Raw genomic sequence first — 23,538 nt, 5'->3', positions numbered from 1 at the left:
AACCCTAACCCTAACCCTAACCCTAACCCTAACCCTAACCCTAACCCTAACCCTAACCCTAACCCTAACCCTAACCCTAACCCTAACCCTAACCCTAACCCTAAGTGAGCGTGGAATATTCGGGACCTAGATCTTCATAGTTAGGGAGTGTGGCAAGGAAGCACAGATTCTTCGCGCGAGACTCGAGAGTGCTGTATAGCCAACGGCCGCCCTAGGCGACGAGCTCGACAGTCCTTGCTCGTGACTTCAATGACACTTACATAGCAGTCGTTAGAGATGACCAAGTCATCATGAAGCTCACTGCAGTCGGTTTTGTTCCTAGCTCAAATTGCACTCTGGAGGTTGACGGAGAACGAAAACTTGAAGCCTCTATAGCCGACCGGCAGATGGAGCGTAAAACAGCTATGCCTAAGCACGTCGAGTCAGCAGCATCGGCATACATAAGGCGCTGCTCTGCGCTATAAGCGTCGCGAGCGTTGGCAAAACGGAGCCAGGAATGGGTTCTATCGCGACCTGCCTAGCTGCCGTAGGGAAGACGGAGTACTAGTCTACGTCAGACACGCTCGTTTTGGTCGTGTCTCGAAAAAACGACTGTCGGCCATTTTCGATAGAAGATGGCCGTGAGCGAGCAGGATTTGATTGCCTTTTATTGTCATCGCGGCCCATATCCCACATCTTGCTCTGCATCCTGCCTACGGGTATGATTTTCATTTTGAGTTTCAAACATCACGAGAGCCATTGCCGCCTCTCCATTTCCAGCATAGCGTCCCGTCCTCCCTAATTCTCGGACCGTATCCCCTCCACCTTCTCGCGAAACGTTACTCGTCGTGAAATATCTCTCGCCCTGCGTTCCTTCATCAACATAGCGGCGATGGAAGAGCACCGCAGCTCCCGCATGACTTGCTCAGACAGCTGCAGTAGCCAGCGGTATTGCCCGGATTCTTGTCGAAGCATGCCGTTCCGCAGTCTTCGCAAAAGCCGCCGCCCGCTGCTGTTACGATGCCGATTGTGGCCGTGAGAATGGCTATGACTGCGGAGAGGAAGTGCATAGTGAGGTATCTGGTGAGGGTTGGGTTAGCTGATGATAGTAGGAGGCTTAAGAGAGGGGAGAGGAGAGGAGTACGTAGGGTGCGAATTGGGTCGGGATAGAAGAAGCTGAGGGTGTTGGGACCTGATAGGGAAGAGAAGGGCGATGTGGAGGGGGTCTTTATAGTTGTACGACTGTGCTACAGTCACCTTTTTCGGCTCCGGAAGTCGTTTAGCTCGCGGTATCTCGAGTTTTTATACATACTCTTCAACACTGCCGGAGGAAGACCAACACGACAGGGGACTTGGGTTTGAGCTTGGTTAGGGTATTTCCGAGCTAGCTACTGGATCCCCTCGGTGTTCGCTTCCTTGATAGTAGCTTGCATACGGTAGGTATGAAGAGGGTGCAGTTGTTAGGAAGTATCTAGGCCCGCCTATAGACGTATAGTATAATCCGCGGAAGCTGAGGGTTTCGGACTCGATAGGGAGAGCCTTGCAGTGTAAACGTGGATTTTGTGGGGCTAGGTGTCGGTGTGTCGTAGATTTCGTAACTAAGCCACAGTGTGCTAGGATTGCACTAGCTCAGGCCCCGCAAGGATCCCTATATGCAGTGACCCCTGAAAGTCTAGCCCGAGAAAAGCGCGGCGTTTACATGCCCGATTTGCTGCCACGAGCGGTGTGAGTAGCTTCAACAAGTAGCTTTCTGAAACTACTAGTCTTTCCCACGGAGCTCTCGATGTTGGCTGAAGCCGATTGGCAGATACAATGACAAGGAGAATTATGCTCTCTATTGGCTGTATGTCTTGCCGTTGCGGCGGAAGAGCTGCTACTACTGACTCAAACGACACGTCCCTTTGCATTTTAGTCTATAAACGACAAGCTCTGAGTTCAGCCTCAAACCAAGGGCATAATAAGCTACATAGCCTTCACAAATTTGTCTGTGTAAGTCTGACAGCAACGGACCGGACTAGTCAGGATTTGTTGTTGTTGAACAACGTTGAAGACTTAAACAGGGCGTCCGCACTGACTTTGACCGACAGAAGGTGCAGAGGGATGATATAAGATATATATCGGCCGCTTGCGGTAGATGTGTATAAAGAGCACATCAGCAACCTGCTATACACAAGTAAAGTGCCCCAAATTACTTCCTAACCGTCGCCCGACTAATATCGCGCTCAGATCACATCAAGGTCTACCAAAACCCCCAAGCTACAACATTAATATGCGCTTCTTCGCAATCTTTCTCTTCGCCGCTACAACACTGGCACTCTCTCCAAGAGGCGTCGTGGATGACGCTGGGCATGATGTCTTTAACCTCGAGAAGCGTCAGTGCATAGATCCTCGTGAGTTGCCCCTTGTTTCATATCACGATAGTAGGATGAAAGGTATCTTGCTAACACGATCCGCCCTTATCTTAGCTATCTGCTATTCTAATGGAGATTGCTGCGGATCTTGCTGCGACAAGAACACTAGCAAATGCTGTCCTCGTGGATGTACCCTATTTAATATTTGTGCCTAGCTTGTCTTTGACCAAGGCGAGGGTAGAAAGGAAGAGCAGACTTTGGCTAGTGACTCCTTGGTTAGAGGGTGATAGGTGTCGGCGAGATGATGGGCGCAATGAGTTGATGTTCGATAATAAGGGAAGCGTGAGATGTCAGCTCTAGAGTCGGCCGCGCTGGGTCAGCTTGCTGTACCTGCCACGATGCCCCATCTTCAACAGTCGGGGTTCAAGGCGTTACGTAGAATGTGCTACGAGGCGGCGGAGCCAAGCCTCGTATCTTTGCGCCATCGCTGCTCTCACTGTCGCTGTGTGTCGCTGCTCTCACTGTCGCTGTGTACACTGTCGCTGTGTATACCTACCACGGTGTCGACGCGGCTAAAGCCGTCTATTGATTGCTTAGTCATAGCTCACATTGCGACGTCGGACCGTGTACCGTGCACCGTGTACTTGGACCTCAGCCACGCGGGACTCTATTTCTATTTCTCTAGCGCGACGACCGTGAAACGACAGATTGCATCGGGGACGACCACGAGTGCAAGAGTTGCGATTACGATTCGACTTTTTCAATTTCACCACGAGACGACAGCGATTGCGAGACGATACCGACTACGAGACGATACCGATAGCGAGACGATACCGACAGCGAGACGATACCGACTACGAGACGATACCGACAGCGAGACGATACCGATAGCGAGACGATACCGATAGCGGTTACGCCCGAGACTACACCGACGACAGGTCGCGTCCGAGTAGACGACACAGACTGCGCGCGAGCAGAGGAACAGATTGCCCAGACAATGGCCAAGCGGAAGCGTAACAATAAACCGCCGGCGGATGCAGCAGCAGCCTCAAAGAAGCAGGCGGCGGGCACAGGCATTCGAACGCCGCCCTACGAAGATACACACGTGGAGCCCACTATTGCATCAGCCGTAGTGTCGACAGAGGATCTCGAAATCACAGTAGAAACGCTACAGACGTTGACGGCACATCCTAGCGTCATCAAGTCGAAAACATGTAAGGATGTACGTACGGCTGTGTTCAATTTCCGCCACGCTTGTACAACGGGTCAGAATGCTGTTGGTGAGCCATAATCATTAAGATCGCATCCAATTATATATCTGTAAGAGCTGAGCAGTAACGTTACTTCCAGAGGGCAACAGCCTGACGGCTCGAATCTCGGCCGCTTTGTCTGATACCAAATTCACCGATGCCAGGGTCTTGCTCGCAGAGATGCGCATCCGCAACGAGACTCCCTCCCTTGGCGCTTTGTGTCGCTGGGTTCGTGCGCTGGATGTCATCAGTGGTCTCGCGATCCATGTTGAGCCCTCTACTATGACCGTCGCTGGACTTTCTTCTCCTAGAGACCAAGAGCTCCGGCAAGTACTCGACGCTGTCCTCCGTGTCACTGGCCCGACAGACCCCACCCCAATAAACATCACAGCTGAGCCTGGCACCATCGCTCTCCAAAGCACATGGGACCTACGAGAAAGGCAAACGCCCACAAGATTGACACGTGCCAGCGTGGAAGATGGGAGCATCTTCAAATCGTGTCCGCCTAGTCTCAAGAACAAATTCCGCATTGTCGAGACCACGTCTGGTGCACAGCGCAAGCCTCCGAATCTACATCCCGCTGTCCTCTTCGCATCACAAAATGCTACGATCCCGCTCGACAACGGTCCAAAGACAACATCAGTACACAAGCACCCAATCGTGCCGAATCTACGACTAATCAAGGACGTCCTCTCGCCCGAGGAGTGCTCGTCGATGATCGCCGCGGGTGAGACCATGGGCTTCATCCCTGATGCGCCAATCCGGCAAGACGAAGACACGAGTATTCTGGCACACAACTTTTACTGGATTGTGGATCAGGTTTTTCATGATAGATTATGGGAGAGAGTGAGTCCATTCGTGCCGGAATCAGTCACTGGGAGGCAGGTCCGAGGTGTTAACAGGAGGTTCCGCGTGTATCGATATGTCCCTGGTGCCGAGTATCGATGCCATATTGGTGAGTCAGCATTATTCAAACAATCGCGCCAAACGTATCTACCCTACTAACAATCTCAGACGGCGCCTGGCCCCCCTCCGGCCTCGATCCAATAACCGACACCTACCAATACGACGCCTCCCCACCCCACGCCCTCCAATCGAGTCTATACACCTTCCTAATCTACCTCAACGACGACTTCCGCGGCGGCGAAACGACCTTCTTCCTCCCCAGCGGTGGGCGGGAAGGCGTCATCACCGCGTATCCCGTGCAGCCGATTATGGGCAGCGTGGCGGTGTTCCCGCATGGGGAGGCCAAGGGGGCGTTGCTGCATGAGGGGACGGGGGTCGTGGAGGGGACGAAGTATGTGATTAGGACGGATGTGGAGTATGATGTTGATGTTGGTGTTGATAGTGCTGGGGGGGGGGGGGGTTGAGGGTGTTAGCAGAAGTGTAATCGAAGAGTGAGGTACCGGCCTGTGGTCGTATCGGTGTACAGTATATACTACCTAGAAATCACGAACCTATATCGTCCTAAAAACGACATCTTGCTTTTGTCAGTTCGTGAGAACGGCGAATCGCTGTACTGTGATACTCGCTCGCTCTCGCTCGCTCTACGCCAGACCCCGTGGGAAGATAGGACGATACCCTGATATGATACGCAGCACCATCACGAAGAGCCTGCCTCATTGCCTACCAGATAGACGCTGCTGGAGACGCTGAGGACGGGGACTGCTGCTAGTGGTGGTGTTGGTGTTGGTGTTGGTGCTGGTGATTGATTAATAATGGACATGAGGCGGCGTGGAGATGCTCGGGTGAGAAGGAGAAAGGGAGAAGGGATGCGGGAGCTACATGAGAGAAGAGGAAAGGGAGAAGGGATGCGGGAGGGTCGTTAGATCTCGTTCGCTCGGTATTAGGGTCAGGTAAAGTAAAGGGAAGTGATATCGGTATGGGTGTGAGCATAGATACCATTGCCATCGAAGATCCCTATCCCTATTCTGTCCCTATTCTGTCCCATCTCCCATGTCTCTCGGTCTTTGTTTTTCTGGTTTTCGTCTTTTTCCTGGTATTTGTCTTTCGTGCATGTCGTCATCATTATCATTAGCAAGCTCCCTCCCTTCATACTATACCAGGCTGGCCCTGTTGTCAAGCTCCATTCCCGTCCCATCTCACCCTATCCATCCATCCACAACCTACAACCCACAGCCTACAACCCACAGCCCACAACCTACAACTCACAACTCACAACCCAAGAAGAGCAGCGGTAAGGTCCGAAGCTTTGTTCTTCTGCGCGGCAGTTCTGGTCGAAGAGGCAGTTCTGGTCGAAGAGGGTTTCAATCTATTGTTTACCGTAGTAGTCTTCTTCTCTTTCTTCATTTCGTTCAGCGTAGGAGCCTTGGCGCTGGCGCTAGTGCTGGTGGGGGGAGAAGAAGAGGTCTTCTTTGCGGTGCTGGTTAGGGTGGAGGTGGAGGTGGAGAAGGTAGAAGACTTCTTAGGCGTTGCTGCTATGAGATTCTTCTTGAGAGCACTACCGCTAGTGGTGGAGGAAGCTGAAGCTGGTGATGCGTCCTTGCTCGTAGTTGAGGTCTTCTTGGCGATAGAAATGCTGATCTTCTGCTTCTGGTTCTGCTTCGGAGCTGAAGCCTCGGCATGCTTATTAGTCTTCGACTTCGAAGGAGTTTCGTCGGTAGGGGAAGTCTTCATCTTCTTCTTCTGCGCAGAAGTCGTGTCGTCAGGTGGAGTCTTCTTGGCCTTCTTGATATCAGAGAAAGTGCCGTCTACCCTGAAGCTGGTATCCATCTCCTTCCGTGGTAAAGGAGTCTTACCCTTGGAGGAGGTTCGGTGGGCCTCAGCTTTGACCTTGCGGAGGAGAGCGCCGAGGTCGACTTTGCTGGATTCGAGGAGGGCTTTGCGGGTTTTGACTTCGCAGTCACTTTGTTCGGCCTCGCTAAAAAGGTCGAAATCCTCGGCGGCTGTGTTGAGGTTGGTGATGTTGATGTCTGTGTCTAAGTTGCTGACTCCGTCGTCGCTGTTGTCCAGAAGGCTCTCGGTCTCACTCTGCTGAGCGACTTCCTAGTCGCTAGCAGTCTCGTCTCACTCACTTTGATCAGAGCCCTCGGAATCTTCTCCCAGAATGCTATGATCATTGCCATCACCAGCATTGTCGTTGTCGACCTCAATGCCAGAGTCCCTATTGTCAGTGTCCCTAGCATCCTCCTCCTTCACATCAGTCTGATGACTAGCATCATCATCAGACAAGTGCTCGCTTCCATCGCTGGCACCAAGACCATCCATGCCATTTGCAAGCTGCTTTCCAAGGTCGTCATCTTCATCGGAGTCCTTCGACAAGAGGTTGTTAACCTTTCTGCTGACCGACTTGACAATAATGTCATTATCCACACAGACATCTTGCATCTCCTTGGCCATCATCCGCACCCCCGCTCGCTGGTCCTTGGGTAGGCGGCGAACAAGCTCGACAAGGGGGCTGGCGGGCTTGGGAGCATCGTTCTGGTCGGAGACGTCGTTGTTGGTGCGATCAGTGGAGTTACGGTGTTGACGGAGTTGCTCTTTGGGCTGGCGTGACTTCGAAGCTTTGGCGATCTTTGCGTCTCTGGCCAGCTTCTCGAGTTTGGCCAGCTTTGCTTCCATGGCTCGCTTCTCATCTCGGGCAAGCTTTGCTTCCATGGCTCTCTTCTCCTCTCTAGCCAGCTTCGCCTCCATGGCCTGCTTCTCAGCTCTCGCCAGCCTCTCCCTCTTCGCACGGACTCGCATCTCTTCGCGCGCTCGCTTCTCAACTCGAGCTTCCATCTCGGTCTGAGCCTGCTCCTCCGCGGCCCGTCGCTCTTCCTCATTAGCCTGGAGTTGAGAGCAGTGCTCCACAACATTCTCATCAGTAAGGGCCTTGCTGAGGATGAGCTTCTTCATGACCTTCTTCTTCAGGAAATCTTTCGAGATCGATGGCTTGGCGGGTTGGAGACGGAAGAGGTGTGTCTCGGCGTGAGATATGAACAGAGCGGAAGAGCCGATCTGGTTGGAGGAGAAGCCGGGTTTCTTGGAGGCCTTGTACAGAGCATTGGAGACCTCGACACCAGCGTCCGTGTTGCGGAGAAGTCCGGGAAGGGCTGAAGGAGAGATGGTGTTGTAGATTGTGTCGATGAGTTTGCCGACACAGATGCCCGCGACGTGTCTGCCTGCGAACAAGGGGAGGCCGGTGAGGTGGATCAGAGCGATGACATCTTTGATAGTTGGCAGATTTCGGGCAGAGTAGTCGCTGAGATGAAGTTAGCAAAGGAAGGTCGCAAGACTACGAACGATGGAGATGAACATACCATTGCAAAGCATGAGTCAGGATGGCCGTCTTGTGTTCCTTCTAGTTGAAGTTCTTGCTAGAGATGATTTCCGCTTTGGTACGACCGGCAAAGAGGTCGACGTAGTCGGCATCATCCTCTTCGTCCTCGTCGTCGGCAATTTCATCATCACTATAGAGCTCCAGTTCAGATTCTCCATCGGACCCGTAGTAGGTGGGCGCGCGGGACTGCGAAGGTAGAGGTCAGTATGAGTGTGGGTGCTTGGAGGAATGTCACCTTACCTTTCTGGTCGCCTTCTTGGCCTTGGTCGCGGAGCGTGTTCGTGGCGCCATGTCCTAGTGGCGGTAGGTGGTTAATGGGAATGTTGTAGTCCGTGGATCTTTTGAAGGGTAGAAAGAAAGAACGAAGATTGTCATGAAGAGAAACAGTCTATATATTTCTACCTTGGGTCGCTAGAGGATTGCACTGCAAGTCGGCGGCCGGTAGCTGGCAGCTAGCTGACTCTGCCCTCGCCGATACCTTCATCGTCTTTATCTACCTCCATCACAGGCGCACGTGGGTAAACGTGATACAGAGCGGTGGGAGGAAGAATAAGAGTCGATGAAATTGATGACATGACGGGATGTTGATGTCGATGTTAGAACCTATTGGCTGCTTGAATTTAGGCTGCATAAGCCCTATCATAACAACATCAACACAACTCTCTTTCCACCATCTTCACCTCATCAACGACTTACTTGTGTACACGTGGCTCCTGACTTCAATGGCATGTAGTATAGCATAGCCCTAGTCACTATGGCAATGTGTAGGTATAGCTACAGCATTGTCCAGCGTCGTCCTGCTACGACATCGTCATCTCCTTCGACGCCGCCGTGCTGTTTTGGCTAACGCCATCTTGATAGAGACTGACGGCCTGGTAGAGTTTCTGGCGCAGGTCAGCCGGCCAGATATCCGATTCCCTAGGCGTCAGACGCCTACGGAACCGTAAGGATGCTTAAGAGGCGCAGGAAGCAGCCCAGCGACGAACGTCTCATGCTAGAGCCAAGGCGCGGGCGGTATCTCCTGAAGAATTTCGCCATACACCTGTCTGCTGAGCTCAGCTTAGCATCAAAGGTGTTGCCAAGATTCTAGGTTAACAGCAAGATTTCCACGCGCAGCTTCATCGGCGATGTGCTAGAGGCTCTATGCAGCGATACAGGCCAGCAACATCTTCAACGTCCGCAATATGGTTGGCATCCCTCTCAACATACTTAGGGGGGCTAGGAGTGTGACACTCGAAGGACGAGAAGCTTCTGTCCTACGGGAACGCGAGATCGATCCAGTTGGAAGCCATATCCTGTACCCGTCGATTTGGCCAAGATCGCACATTATTGATGACCGTCCTCGGCGAAGAGAAGGCACACGATGACATTCGACATCAACGTGAGCCTACTAGAGGACGACTTCAGCCAACACCTATATTACTTACAGTTACCGGTTATGCTATGTGTACGGCTTCTTCCACCGAGCTTTCAGAGGATCAAAGTCATCCTAGCAGAGCTCGAGAGCAACAACCGGTCGGCTTTACTCCTACTTAAGGTTGGGTCAGCACCGTCAAAGACGGATCTGTCATGACATTGCAAGATCAGCGATACCTTTCCTAGACTCACAATTAGCAATTTGGTACCTCATAGCAGTCCAGCAAGGTATGGTTTCATCGACCTGCAAAGCCATCGAGTCTCGACAGTGGATCTGACAACCTATAACAAAGACTAACCCCTTCTTCCACCCTGCCACCGTCGCAACTCGTCAAAGACTCCGCTCCAACCAACACCACAGCCATAGCGTCTGCCTCGAACGACCGTTTCTCGAATACTTCGAACAACACCTACGTAACATCGCGACCGCCTGTCAAGAACAGCAGACGGTGGTCTAGAGAGCCCTACCTCCCTAAGATCATCATTACCGTCGCCCGACGGCCTGTATGTCTCGCAATGCCTCGGTAATTAATGTCGGCAATGATCTGAGCTACGCCTGTGTGCAGTTCCTTTAGGCCGAGGAATGTCTTGGTCATCTATAGCGTGCTGCTGGTGGATTTGTCGCTGGTCAGTACCTCGTAGCGGCTGTTATGACTAGTTGGAGAACATTGCGGCACAGTGCCCAAAGTCATCCTGGTTACGGCTGTCGGCGTTGCCCAGCGCGAAATGATCACCTTAACGTGTGTTGATTCTCTGTGGGAACTGGAAGGAGTCCTGATAGTCGAGAAGCTGGGCTCTGTGGCCTTTTCCACGTTTTGAAGCATCTATTAATGCGGCGATTCCAGCAATAAGCAAAGCTATTACCAGTCTCAATATCGATGATGACCGAGATCGTGGTTGCTCGAAGCTTCGACGAGATCGCGGGTGCTCCGACGTCAAGCTGGGATCGTGCCATACATAGTGCGGGCCCGGTCTTCGAGTTTCTGAAGGGCCATTCCGGAAGATAACTGGCATCTCAGTGGTCTCCTTGAGTGGCTACATCACGCCCTTCTAGATCTACTAAAGGAAGCGCTCGACTCTTCACTACGTCTTGCACGTTCTTATCGGACATCTTCTTCGGTCTCATCGCGTACCTTTCCGGACTTCAAAATCGCTGAGGTATGTCACACAAAAAGACGTCGGGACACTACTTCTCGAGTCGATCTATAGACCAAAGGACCGGTGCAGTAAGTGATCAACCATCCATAGGATCTGCTGGCCGGCGAGCTCCCGAGATCTTAGGAAGTTGCACCATTTCATACTTTCCTAGCATTCTTGGACCTGGCAGCAGGGCTACGGAGTCTAGGGAACCGACGAAAGTCCCCTCCGCCTTGCACTGGCCCAAGTGTCGTGCGGATTGCGTAAGCATGTGCATCCCCGGGTCCTATCTCGTAGCAGCAAGGAATTTGGATCGAGAATGCTTTCTAGTGAGCAAGTACGATGCTACACGCTCGCGGACCAGTGATGCGAACAACTAGTACATTCGTACATTCTAATGCGAAGTCAAAGGTGAGAGCGATGAGATACACGCTTACATCGAAGCTTAGAACGCTGACTGCATAGCTATGAAGTGGGCGATGTTCTTCGAGCACTATAATGGCCTGCAATTTCAGCTGGCTTGATACTTCGAAGGCTGACGACTTCGAGTACCCCGACACCCCTAGCCAACAAGGCGGAACTTGAGCTGAAAATGGACGACTCCACGCGTACCGCCAGGAAAGAGACGCGACAGACAGCATGCTCACACACCGAACGTGCATATCGTGATCCGGTTCCGATGTTAGGCAAACTACATATATATCAATGCCTCAGCCACTTCCGAGCACATGGGCCTTCACTGTTAAGTCCATTACAGATCGAGTCACATTCCTTGAAGTGTGTGAAGCCGGCCTGTCGAGCGATGGCGGCAACCGTAAAAGTCCTATAAGAGTGATAGCACCGGTAGCAACGAAGACAAGTCGCAACTAGAAGCAGAGAAGTACGCTGCGACATCGAAGTTCCCACGTGTCCTTCCTTACTTACTCGCATTCACAGTATACATCGGTGCTCGAAGCTAGAAGAGATATTGACAGAAGACCGGAGCTTTATACCAACAAATCAATTGTGGGTGTTAGCAGTGCCACATCGATCATTACACATACTTTTGACGTCGTCCGTGGCTCTCAATGTTGGAGGATCTCAATCACGGTCGTCAAGACCACCGTTACGTAGATGAAATCATTCCTACAGATCGAGCACGCCTCATCAATCTCATCCATGGCTGTCCATGTTATCCTCAACATAGTGATCCGCGCCGACACTAATTACAGCACGGCCGATATCTACGACAGCCGGATTTCCGGGCAAAGACGTCTAGCTTTTGCCTCACCGAAGTGTTGGCAGGTTATGCACAGCACCACGTTCAAGCACTTCTCCAAACACCACGCTAGCTGCTCCCCTACTACGACTGATCAAGTTTCTGGGCTTGACTCTGCATCGTACATTAATAGCAGACTGATTGGCATTGTGCCCAGTGCTGGCGCGAGCATCAAAATGGAAGGCATCAATCCGCAGAGAATGGCCATGATAGCCAACACGTCAGCACCAGCCAAGCAACTTGCGACGATGCAGCGCGGCTACCTACAGAAGACTCCGAGAGGTACGGCAAAGCTAGCAGAGATCGCTGCCAAAGTATGGCGCATATGCTTCAAGAGCTCAGAGTCTTTTGGACTCTAATAGAGGAGCAGGCAGAGCTTCTGTGTTGTAGATACGTGCGAGACCGTGTAGGTCTTGCGCGTTGCCACTTGCCCCTTCTTGCCCTCAAATCGCTTAATCTCGACTCCCGCCAAACTCTCAAGCCCATAAGAAAATTCGCAGAAGCCATGGTACAAATCTGACGACCGGTCGTCATCTACCCAATCTCTGCCGTCAACTACTTCATGGCCCAGGCGATTCGGCGTATGCATGCGAAGTACTTCCAACCCAGCTGGTAACAGCGTGCCGGAGGAAGGAGTGACAAGGCCTTGTCAAAGACTCTGAAATCGGTCTCTTTCATTGATTGTGGTATGCATACTTAGAAGACCGCTGAACGGTCACTCACGCCGAGGGATGTGGTGGCATCGGGTCTTGGCAATAATGATCAAGTATCTAGTCTTACTGTTCTATCGCGCTGCTCTTAGCAACGAAGGTAAAAAACACGCTCACCTTCAACGTCCCAGCTCGACAAAGCGTAAGATCTACTCCCCACTAGTACAGAATATCCGCCTAATACGTTTATACTCTGCTATAGGATACCACAAGCCAGAACTTGCTTCCCTATAAAGAAGTACGGGAAGGCCCATCACTTCGACCAGGACCGATATCACAAACCGTGATGCTATGCCTAAGACGATAGGCACTGTAGTGATTCTTTCCTCATGAACCCCTAGCTTAGCCGCAGCTCCCAGACGCTCTGGTTCTTTACTTGTAGATGATGTCCGAGGTTGGTTCGCCATATGTATCTCACATGCTCCCGGCAAACATTTTGTGCCGAATTGATGTGACAGGCGGCATCGTATTTGCGATCTTCGCGCCGAGTAGCTAGTGACATCTCATACCCTCGCCGTAGGTCCTCGGAGACTCTTCCCGACAGCGCGTGCTCTCAGCCATAGACATCCGCCAGTGAGTTTCTCGAGTCGTGGATGAATCATCGTTTGCGGCAGAGTAAAGCTGGAACGAGAATGCTTGCGCCTCGCTATTGAGTGTCCGGTTTGTAGCGAAAGGCTTCGATCGACGTTCTTGCTTGTCGTCTGTACGAAGGATTCATTGGCCTCCAGAGACTCGTCGATTTTGGCAGTTGGCAGGCTTCTGTTGTGCGAGACGTGCATAACCGCAGACAGACCGTGTCCGATAGCAGACAAGGATCGGGGGTCTGGATCTGGCATTCACGTGAGATGGTTCTCCAGAGACTAGTGTCAGTGGCTGGTAGTAGGATGGTTGTTGATCACAACACTATCGCCGTATAGCAATTAGGTTCTGGCCTTATCTGGGATCGTGAATGCGGGAGGCATTTGTATCGTAATATGCGTCTATGACTACGAAGAACGCTACTTACTGCCGCTTAGCATGGTTTGGTCGTCACGATATCATTGACCTCGTCACCCTCACTATCGCTATCAGTTCTGTTGTCTCGCGCATTACGGTAGTCGCTGTTGTTTTGGGAAGCCAGATTGGGGCGGACGTATGTTGTGATCCGTAGATGTGGCTTGGAAACTTGACTCGCTCAGATGTCTATAAGCAAGGTGCTGTGAGTATTGTGGTGGAGAAGAAGGTCGGTTACATTACTAAGCTCTGTATAGCGGTCCTTACACATCACCAGGAATACTTTGCACGGATGTCATATTATGCTTCAGGCCCAGGTGCCTCTCTCTCAAATAGGTTCAATATGACCTCTAACGCTTCAAAGTGCCGCGTGAGCAGCGACGATTTGCCGTCGACCTTTAGCTGCTAGTTAGCAAGAACGTTGGAAAAAGCGAGGACGGTATACGACTTGCAATATCGCTCAGTCGCTGGCTGTAGGTCGTGGTGGGGCGATATGCCGAGAATGGATCACTGTAAGGACCATTATGGCCGAAGTACGTCTCTGGAAGCCTTTGAGAATTCCTCGCTAGGATGTCTCTTCGCAGTCTGTCTACCTATGCCCATGACCCTCTTGAAGAATCCGGGCACGGTCGTCAAGAGTGCCCTATGAAGTGTACAGGTGAAGGCTTCGGCAATAAGAATTATATGTTGATGGCCATTGTCTTTCGTCCTTCTGAATTCTGCTAATGCGTAACGGAGTCCTAGTAGTCGTGCAGGACATCATCACATTTGTCGGACCATACGGCTGACATGATTATCGCTCTCGTCACCGTAAGAGTCGCTAGGTAACGCTGCGATTGTGGCCCCGATGAACTATGAGGCAAGCCTGTGGTGGTTGGCCTGCACTTGGAGGACTATGGCGCGGTCAATTTTGGATCCTCGATCTGGCGACCCAATTGCATGTCACGGTCCAGTAGCCGCAGTCTGATAGTTCCTCCTACATATCGACTCGATTACGCTGTCTTCGTCTTATCGTTAACATCCTCTTCGACGGCCAGGTCCCTCGATCGGAGATAGTCTTCCCCTGATCAGACTTCATTGCACTACTTGCTCGGTACATACTCACTTTCGTCTCATCTATAAAGCAGTACGGCCGTAGAGTCAACCGGGTCCGAGTAGATAGATCCCTTACCGTATGTCCCGTACCTGTTAGATACAACCGGGCACGTCGAGTAGTCTTCTGGCCCTCCTGGCCGCAAGGTAGGTATACCATGGCGGGAAGTCAGAGGACAATTCCGATGTGGTCTTCCTCAAGGAATAGGTGTCCTCATGTTTCAATGTTAAGGAAGCCCGGTGCGTCATCGATGCTGCTTATAGGAATGCGGATCAGGTCCTTGTCTTGGAATCATGTGAACAGTACCTCTACCAAAGTAGACTATCTAGTGGATCCTGCAAAGCCTGTTAGTATAGTAGCAGCAGTGCCACGAACGGCACGACGTACCCAGGTCGGAGTCTCGCTATCGACATACTAGCGTCGAGAGATGCTGTAAGGAAGCGTGTCATCGTCAAGAGAGTGCTCTGTCGGACGCATTGTTACAACGTCTTTCGTGCAATCGCAAGACACTTAATAACATTGTTAGCTCCCGGAGCGACTGCTCGCGGCTGGTCAATGGACGGGGCATCGATTCACGGAAGTGTCAGTGTCCATTCAAGGCAGGAGGAGTCGTAGTGAGTGACACCAGACCTCTGTACGACCGTAGGAGCAACACGGCTGATACCTGACTTGGGTTTACACCTGTGCTGTCTGAACGGCTTTGCTTCGGAGCTGTTCTAGGTGTTCTTGACGAAGTTCGGACGTCGGAATGAGAGTGAAAGGACTTGAACATAGCTTCAAGAAACACGCGAACACAGGTGAGACACTCTACTAAAGAGTGATAAGTTCCTAGTGAGCCAGAGACGAGGATCGCCCGAAGCCTGAGGGTAGCTTTGGATTTGCTTTCTGTCTCTATGTCGGTCATCGTGGTGAAAGGTGCGGATACCCTAGGCAGGCAGGGGTCGGGCTCAGGCACTCGAAGCCAACGGAGCTAGGTCAATCATAGAGCAGGCAGCTCGTAGATGTTTAGGTACTGCTCGAAATCCGGATTCGACCTTGAATGACGTAGCGGCCTTTTCTTAGACGAGTTCTTGGACGTGGAGCGCCTTTCGACTTCACTTTGAAATCCCCTTGGCTGGAAGGCTGTCGCTCTTGCCCATTTAAAGCAGATCTGCACATTGTGTTCTGTAATACGGTGATCTTCGAAGAGACCGCCAATGTCCGCTTTTGCTCCTAGTCGACATCGTTAGAGGCCATGGCTGGAGTGCTGTCCACACACTCGCCAATACTGACGTCCTCGCCCTTATCACCACCTCAGGAGTGAGCACGTGAGGGTGATGTGGCCAACTGTCTCATAGTCTTGGCAACGAGCTCCTTCACCACGTCAGCCGGACGCTCTACTCCCAACTCTGGTACTTATGAAGACAGTCGTCGTCTTCAGTACCTACAAGTCAGGCGCACGCTTGGCATAGTCTATAGAGTTTGACAAGAATCAGGGGCAATGTTTCTGCTACGTGCCAATCTCGCCGCCTCATTAACATCTTTGTGCATTCAGTCCGGGTTGGAAATGGTTCCTGTTGCCATGTGTGTCACGTACTTCGCAGTGCTATAATAAGCATTAGGATATAGCGCATGTACCTCGTTATAAGCAGAATGCTGTCCGGTCGACTTCGTAGCACTATTGCCAGATTGGCAGCGCACCAAAGTATGTCTGGACGAAGCTTTTGTGCCCTAGTACTGTTGCAAAGCTCTGGACTGCCTTGAAGACGTATCCGTTAATGAAAACCATCGCAAGGCGATCGGCGCGGGACTGAGTGTCGGCCGGTGTAGTGGCGTCCTACGCACGAATTTCACTAGCGTGTGTTAGAACCTCCCAGCAGCGATCCGACCTGTTATAGCTGTCATAGTGACATGAAGGTCAACTCCCTGGATCCTGAACATCTGCTGTACCGCGGAAGACCAAATCAGAGCCAGAACAGTCACGCCAAATCTTTGACGTAAAGACACTGAAACCTCGGGATCACAAGGAGCACAAACATAGTTCGAGCACCACCGTCCACAAAGGTGTCTCCTCTGTCTGAGCTCAGTGACGTTTTCGACTGTCTTGAGGTGTCGCTATACTATAAGAAGCCTTTGTGCTAAGATGCATAGTTTCGTACTGGAGTAATACACTCGTTTGATCCGCCATTCGTTTCTAGATCCTGTGGCCCAAAGTCAGCCACAAGTCCTTGCATAGACGCCTTATAAGGCCGCCTGAATCGTGCGTAGAGACTTAGAAGCCAATGGAGAAACGTTTCGACAGGCACGCTCTTCCTAGGCCGCAATGTCCGGAGGCACATATGGTCTCCGCTCGACTTTTTATAGCTGTGCTTACTACCGACATAGTCAGCCTTCATTGAGCGATCGATGTTCTGCTCATCAGAATTACCGTGTCGACATTCAAAGGCAAGAACTAGCGATTGGCTCCTTTGCTAGCATGCCTCGACTGTGCTCTAGCGCCGTATCAAAATCGCGATACCTCCTTCTAGGTTCTATCTTGTTCTCCACGCGCTCTGAAAGCACACTATTCGAGCGGTTAGCATCTCCATTCGCACGCGGCGTATAGCGTGCATTCGAGCCATCCTCGCCTACCTCCTGTACTGCCGCCACATTCTCGCGGCGGTAGCAGTGGTAGGGTGCTGATCACATGCACATTGTAGCGATGGCGCTGTCAAACATCTCTTTCAATCCTTCTATAACGAGCCGGGGGTGAAGTTCCGATGGCGCTGTACGTAGGTTTGATCGAGGCTCTAGTGACGTACGATTGCGCTAGAGTATTAGATAGTGTAGGAGAGTGTTAGTGAAGTTGAGACCGGGTGGCCAAGCTGGATTGCTATGATAGTGAAGATTGAATAAGTAAACCTCTGGGCAGGATGTCATGGTGATGACCCGACCGGTGTGCCGATAGTGAAGATGAGGGAAAGCCCGACAGATGACGTTCCGAGTCCAGCATTGACAGGACGCTACTGGACGACAGGGATCAGCATTAGAAGTGCAAGGCATCTCATTCTGCGGGATATAATGTCGTATGCCTTGATCTGGTTCGCTCAGACCTCGGTACGATTTGTCTCGCGATGATGGACGCATATGTATGTAATAGATCCAGACACGCCGTGGACGTCTATCTCGGTAAAGCTGGAGCTAAAGCAGGAGCACTTCTAAGGTTGCGAAGGACTGCGCCGATAGCTAAGGGCAATGTTCGTCTCCGAGAGGATGCCGTATTAATGACTGCTACATGGCGTAGGATGGTGAAGTAGTGACAGGAGGGGTAGAGAAAAATTCAGAGCTAAGTGCAAAGTGCTATGTGCGCAGAGGTGGGACTCTCTGCACTGGCAAGGTCCCACTAGTGGGCCCCGCTGTGCATGACAGCGCAATTCTCACGGCTCATCGTATGCTCTACTATGCCATTCGATGTTAGACTGTATGTACCAGTGTTTTCCTGTACATTAGAGCCACCTCGCTTGCATCGATACTGCTAGGGGAGGGTCCCTTAGACATTCTAACAGTTTAACTGCGAAGTGCCAGAAGTCCCACTAGTGGGATATTCTCACGCCGGAATTTCTTACTTTCCTCTCCTACCACCATTCGGAACCTTATGCTCTTCTCATAACGGTCGCAAAACAGAGAGCCTGAGCTTGCCGTGTGGCCTCAACAGTGTGAGGTCACCAACCATTCGTTCAAAGCGTGCTATGTACATCAGCGCAGGAACCAGATCTGTTGGTTATCAACGTGAACCGCCTCGCAACTGCAGCAGGCAAGCATCAAAGTCTCTGTCGAGTTCCTGCACTTCGAGAACTTTGAGGTTCTGAGCGTCACTTTCCTCAACCACGACTCGATCGATCGATCTCGGTTGAACAGCTCGGTAAACACAAGATACAGGACACCCACGAGATGCTGCAGCCATGAAGAGCGGCTAGAAGCAAGACTGCCTTGAGGGAGACATTGCCGTGGTAGCAGAAGGATAGCGAAGAAGAACACCGGGAGATCTTCGCAAATATCTAGGACGGAAGCAGCCCGCAAATCCAGAAAGACAGCCGCTGGTTATCGTTAGAGTCTGTGACGATGCGACCGCCTCAATCTTCTCAAAAAACTGCATAAAGCGCTTCGCGTAGCGCTTGTCTCATGTGATTCACTACAGGCTCTCTGTCGCATTGATAGAATCCAAATATCGCGAAGAGATGCCGTCTCTTCTCTCATGCTGGCTTGCAACGTGATTGTGGTCCGTGAACATACAGTAGAGTCGCCTGGTCATCCAAGTTTCGACATCAGGCAGTACTCTAATAGGCATCTGCACAATTCACATTACAGGCGGCAGGCATGTACCAGAAAGGCGACCCTGTGTTGGGTGATGTGGCAGCTATGTGATTTTCGTGGATTGGACTAGCGATGTAGTCGATGATTGATCAAGATGCTCGGTAGGCAAATGGATGTTTTGCCATAGATGCACTCCTGAAAGTGGGACTTACTCCTCGCCAGAAGTCCCACATCCGTGGCAGGCTGGACTTTGTCGGCCCGAGATCCCCACTAGTAAGACTTCCGCTCTTCGCGCACAACCCTCGAACCCTCACCGTGCCTACTTTACCATCGCGACTACTCCGCAGACCAATGCTAAAGCACACCCATCTACATACAGCACACAGCGCATTGCAGCACACGGAACGAAGCGCACAAAGCCTGCATCGCCATGCGACTTATACGTCACGAGAATGGCGAGGATCTACACCGCGGCAGTCTCTCCGAACACCAACGCGACCGACAGAAGCCCGCCCAAGAGGCGGCAGAAGAAGCGCGCGCGCAGGCAGGATGAAGATGGGGACAGAGATGAGGACGATGAGGGCAGCTTGATTGCAGCGCTCCGCGACATTGTTGACCTTGCCGACAACCCGCGCGCTACGCTCAAAGCATATCGGACACTATGGCAGGACAACATCAAGGCTGGAGGTCGCTCGAGCGCGATCGAAGACGTGCCTGGGCATGACACCATCACCGCGCCTCTCAGGAAGGCGTTCTCATACATCTACGACAATCCGGACAAGGCGATCACTGCGAAACAGAACCGTACACAGATCCGAGCTCTGCTGAAGGAAACATGTCCCTAGCATGCTGCCCTCACCGGCATACGGCTGTACGCGCTCTTTGGTACCACTGGCTGCGACAGCGTCAAGTTTCTCGAAGGCTTGCGAACCCTCGCGTCTATGCAGCAGTCCCACGACGACGAGGATTCCTCATTTCTGTCACTACCACCACAGCGGACTGAAGACGGACGTCACCTCACATTCGCCGAGACCTACGAGCTCCTTCTAGCAGCGCGACTCGAGAGACAGGGTGGGAAGGCACACCGTGGAGAGACAAAAGATGCGGAATGGCGGCCAGCAGACTGCAGTCGGGCTGTCAAGCTTGCTGAGGAGCGTCTTCGCATGCGTGTCCCGGTGAAAGCATTGGCAGGGCAAGGCAAAAGCAGGGAAGTGACAGAGAAGAACTCCAACACTGAAGGAAATCAGGAATCCGAGGACAATGGTGCAGCGCGAGGCGCTGAGGCGGCTCAAGAAGAATTGCCTGGTTGCACTAAGGATAAGACTGGTCACAGCGATCTCGACGACAATGACACTACAACAGATGGCGGACTCGAGCCAGTCGATGGCCCTGACGAGCGACTTCGCACACCACCGCCTGAGGAAGAGCTGGAGTCAAGTCCACCGCAGTCACCCCAGTCGATCGAGCAAGGCGTGGGTGGCATTCCGCGCCGTGAGAGTGATCAGCACGAGGATACCAGCATGTTCAGCTTTCGCCGAGGTGGTCTTGGTAATCATGATGACGCGAGTGATGATGATGAGGAGGATGAGGAGCTGGAATTTGGTGGATTCGAAGACCATGGCGGTGGCTATGAAGAGGACTTTGGCGCAAATGGGTACGACAGCGACAATGATGATACAAGGGGACCCATGTCGGACGCACGTGGCCAGCCGAGTCCCGTCACGACCCCACGCGCGCAGCTTCCGTCAGCCCACTCGTACCTGCGACTTCTCGAGGGTGTGGGACAAACATCACAACAACCACCGAAACAACACCTGCTGCCGGCGAAGACATCCCCGGACCACCCAAAACTCGCTCATACCGAGAAACACAAGAATCCACCTAAGCACGACCACATCCCATCCGCCAACATGGATATCCAACCGCCTGACTACAGCACGCAGAAGCGACGACGCGCACCTTCTCCAGAATACAACCCGACGCCACCAAAAGCCGATGGCTTCGTATCGAGGTTCAAGCGCGCCCGTCTTGATCGACTCGCATCAAGCGACAAGGCTGTTGCGCCCGACTTGGATGTGCCGCTGAGCTTTCTCTCCCTCTTCACCCGCCGCATCTCCAGCCGTGATGGGACTGTCGTCTGCCACAACACGCCGCTCGACAGCGAGCACCCGGAGCACTGTACAGTGCTCATCTCTCCACAGGCCCTCCCCGACTTTGACATGACACCAACCTGGCTGCTCGCTGAAGTGCAGTTCGATACGACGCCGCCCTCGGTTTTGGTCCACTCATCGAGCGACACACTCTCTAGTGGCACGCGAATAGCCATCGCGGGAGTCCTTTCGCGTGTGCTGCACCCCTCCGAGTCAACTCTGCTTAAGTCAGTCCAAACCGAGGATTTGCAACTCGTGGCGCTCCCCATAGCCAAGGACGATCACCATGCCGAAGACGAGGACGAAGACGGTGACCAGGATGAGAACAGTGCTGTGAGACAAGACTTCCTCAAATGCTGCGCCGTCAATGTGCATTTGAACACCATCTCCACCGCACCGCTCAAGGCTTTCCTCTGGGCATGGTCAGGTGCACTTGCAGCTATCTCGACTGAACTGGCTCGATCCTCCGAGGCCAGACGGGCTGTGGAATTGCCGCATCTTGCACCATTGCCAATCGGGACTCGTGTCGAGACCAGAGACTCATCCAAGGCACTCGCTACCTGTGTCTCTACATGTCATGATGAAGTCGCCGCCCTAGACTCGCATTCAGACAGCACCTGGAGCTACCGACGCGAACTCAGCGAGATTCGCAAGTGCACTCGCGTGGCCCTCACCTTTCACTCAGCGGAATCCCCTCCTATCGAGCAGCAGCGTACCACAACCGAGTACGACAAGAAGATCGCCTCGACTCAAGACTACCTTGCCACGCTGTCGGACTCGGAGAGCGATGAAATCACGCGGTTGGAGCAGAAGATCAAGGATCTCGAGCGAGACAAGGCGGCCGCTCGACCTCGACGAGATCAAGAAGCTTCCTATCGCAAGAGCAGCACACAGCTACTGGAAGAGCTGGAGACGTGGATATCGCTCAGTCAGGGTGAAGCCGAGAAGGACGAGACCGTGCGGCAGGAATACAAGAACCGGGTTCTTGGCCGTGTTACAGAGGCTGTTGAATCTGCGCAGCGATTACTCAACGTAGCAGCTCAGAGTAAGGTGGGGTGAGGGCTCGGGTCAAGTACAGTACGTGCATGGTCGCACGCTGTTCAGGGACAGCTCGCCGAGGGTCTTGGTGTTCTTGGAGTGTGTCATGGTATGCCGGACACTGCAATGTCAAGGCAGCACCCTTGTTAGTGCTCGATGGCCTGTACGAAGTTATGATGCAAGGAAGATGTCCAGATGGCCCGTCTGTTGTCTGTGCGAGTTCATACGATCAATGAAAGTCTCTCAAAAGGCTGGCAACAGCATCGCCAACTTGACAAGTCGACGCAGGAGCAATCGTTGTGATCATTGCGCGCTGTAGAGGTGCTTCGCGATATGGATTATCCTCATGTTCTGCAGATGACATTGTGCAGAATGAAAGTATGTGCGACGTAAGAGCACAAATACATTGAGACTACTGACATTCAAGCTTGAGGAACCAGCACCAATAGCGCCGCTCTACGCCATGGGCATATAGGCATATGGACATATCGTATTGACCAGCCTCTGCGTCGGCGGAAGTCAAGCACCTTCACGACATAAGCACTTCAAGCGACGCATCTATCGCCAATATCTTCACCTCCAGTAGCCGTACGCGGACCAAACCCTCCTACATGTCCGAAACTCCGCACGATGGTTGAATACGAAGAAGACGTCAAGTCACATTAGCAAGGGACGTGGGCACTATTGAACGATCGAAACGAGTCTAGCAGCGGATCGCATCCGCACCCGCAATCGCACCTCAACCTGCTATCAGCGCGTTGGGCCACGATACCGGCATAGGATATCCTCGGCTGGAGTGTATCTGACCACAGCTTCTTTGCTGTCGCTAAATTGTGCTAGATTGATGTCGCTCTGGTCTATTGGTCCCGGGGACTGATCATGTTTCAGGGTTATATCTCTACTATTAGACACCTAGTGACCTATAATAATATTAACTATTAATCTATAACTAATACGTTACGGGCGAGTTATAGAAGTACTACTAGAGGGGCGGGCCGGAGTCGTAGGTAGTCGACGGTAGGCGACGACGATCGTATTACTGTCGTAATCCTCGTCCTAATAAGCTATTCTTAGGCCGTTAGTAGTGTAAGAAGCTTAAAGAGAGATCGAATGTAAGCTATAAGCGGGTGTGAGTACGGTCGTAAAGAACTACGAGCGCCTTTACCTATCGCGCGTATTTATAATTATAGTCGGAGCTACTAGCGACCTATATAGATAAAACGCTAATACCGAAGCGTTTACGCTACTCGTATTACTCGTAGTACAATATAGTCCGACTTATTAGTATTAGAGTACTACGGCGGCTCGGTATATATTAGTATATTAGCTATATATATTTAGCATTATATCTCTCGTATATCGTCGCTAAGTTAAGAGCTTAGCGTAGGCCTAGGAAAGTAACGTTATTAATAGTATAGGTGGACGGCGTCTCTAGGACGGCTAGTAGCGAGGGATAGAGAGTAAGGCTAGGTCTTCGATAGAGTACGTATCGTAGTATATATACCTAGAGGAGCTTATGTATTATAAGATAGTCAAGGTAAAGGGAAAGGTAAGAGGAGAAGATCGACGTAACGAGCTATTAATATTATACCTTACTACCGTAGCGGGT

The 23,538-nt window shown here is 52.0% G+C and overlaps 8 protein-coding genes across 8 annotated transcripts; 5 read left to right on the top strand and 3 right to left on the bottom strand.

Annotated features, from left to right (window-relative positions):
* Nucleotides 1-857: 857 nt before the first annotated feature.
* CLAFUR5_14669 (uncharacterized protein) lies at nucleotides 858-1,049 on the bottom strand (the record flags this gene model as incomplete). The annotated part of the gene is made up of 1 exon (XM_047913817.1): nucleotides 858-1,049. One exon carries the CDS (start codon nucleotides 1,047-1,049, stop codon nucleotides 858-860), a length of 192 nt encoding a protein of 63 aa, XP_047763565.1.
* Nucleotides 1,050-2,248: 1,199 nt separating this feature from the next.
* CLAFUR5_14668 (Ecp13) lies at nucleotides 2,249-2,545 on the top strand (the record flags this gene model as incomplete). Its single annotated transcript, XM_047913816.1, has 2 exons — nucleotides 2,249-2,369; nucleotides 2,445-2,545. 2 exons carry the CDS (start codon nucleotides 2,249-2,251, stop codon nucleotides 2,543-2,545), a joined length of 222 nt encoding a protein of 73 aa, XP_047763566.1.
* Nucleotides 2,546-3,327: 782 nt separating this feature from the next.
* On the top strand, nucleotides 3,328-4,950 carry CLAFUR5_07755 (uncharacterized protein; the record flags this gene model as incomplete). The annotated part of the gene is made up of 3 exons (XM_047906903.1): nucleotides 3,328-3,610; nucleotides 3,681-4,535; nucleotides 4,595-4,950. 3 exons carry the CDS (start codon nucleotides 3,328-3,330, stop codon nucleotides 4,948-4,950), a joined length of 1,494 nt encoding a protein of 497 aa, XP_047763019.1.
* Nucleotides 4,951-5,755: 805 nt separating this feature from the next.
* On the bottom strand, nucleotides 5,756-7,845 carry CLAFUR5_07754 (uncharacterized protein; the record flags this gene model as incomplete). Its single annotated transcript, XM_047906902.1, has 3 exons — nucleotides 5,756-6,582; nucleotides 6,616-7,784; nucleotides 7,826-7,845. The coding sequence occupies 3 exons, from the start codon at nucleotides 7,843-7,845 to the stop codon at nucleotides 5,756-5,758; spliced, it is 2,016 nt and encodes a 671-aa protein (XP_047763020.1).
* A 38-nt stretch (nucleotides 7,846-7,883) lies between these two features.
* On the bottom strand, nucleotides 7,884-8,153 carry CLAFUR5_07753 (uncharacterized protein; the record flags this gene model as incomplete). Its single annotated transcript, XM_047906901.1, has 2 exons — nucleotides 7,884-8,048; nucleotides 8,103-8,153. The coding sequence occupies 2 exons, from the start codon at nucleotides 8,151-8,153 to the stop codon at nucleotides 7,884-7,886; spliced, it is 216 nt and encodes a 71-aa protein (XP_047763021.1).
* A 3,696-nt stretch (nucleotides 8,154-11,849) lies between these two features.
* Nucleotides 11,850-12,032, top strand: CLAFUR5_07752 (uncharacterized protein; the record flags this gene model as incomplete). Its single annotated transcript, XM_047906900.1, has 1 exon — nucleotides 11,850-12,032. One exon carries the CDS (start codon nucleotides 11,850-11,852, stop codon nucleotides 12,030-12,032), a length of 183 nt encoding a protein of 60 aa, XP_047763022.1.
* Nucleotides 12,033-19,193: 7,161 nt separating this feature from the next.
* CLAFUR5_07751 (uncharacterized protein) lies at nucleotides 19,194-19,586 on the top strand (the record flags this gene model as incomplete). The annotated part of the gene is made up of 1 exon (XM_047906899.1): nucleotides 19,194-19,586. One exon carries the CDS (start codon nucleotides 19,194-19,196, stop codon nucleotides 19,584-19,586), a length of 393 nt encoding a protein of 130 aa, XP_047763023.1.
* Nucleotides 19,587-19,682: 96 nt separating this feature from the next.
* CLAFUR5_07750 (uncharacterized protein) lies at nucleotides 19,683-21,950 on the top strand (the record flags this gene model as incomplete). Its single annotated transcript, XM_047906898.1, has 1 exon — nucleotides 19,683-21,950. The coding sequence occupies one exon, from the start codon at nucleotides 19,683-19,685 to the stop codon at nucleotides 21,948-21,950; it is 2,268 nt and encodes a 755-aa protein (XP_047763469.1).
* Between the last annotated feature and the right edge of the window lie 1,588 nt (nucleotides 21,951-23,538).

Source organism: Fulvia fulva, chromosome 6 (genome assembly GCF_020509005.1).
Source record: "Fulvia fulva chromosome 6, complete sequence".
Taxonomy (NCBI): domain Eukaryota; kingdom Fungi; phylum Ascomycota; class Dothideomycetes; order Mycosphaerellales; family Mycosphaerellaceae; genus Fulvia; species Fulvia fulva.
Note: the sequence above shows the minus strand (reverse complement) of the source record. Positions and strands in the feature narration are given on the sequence as shown.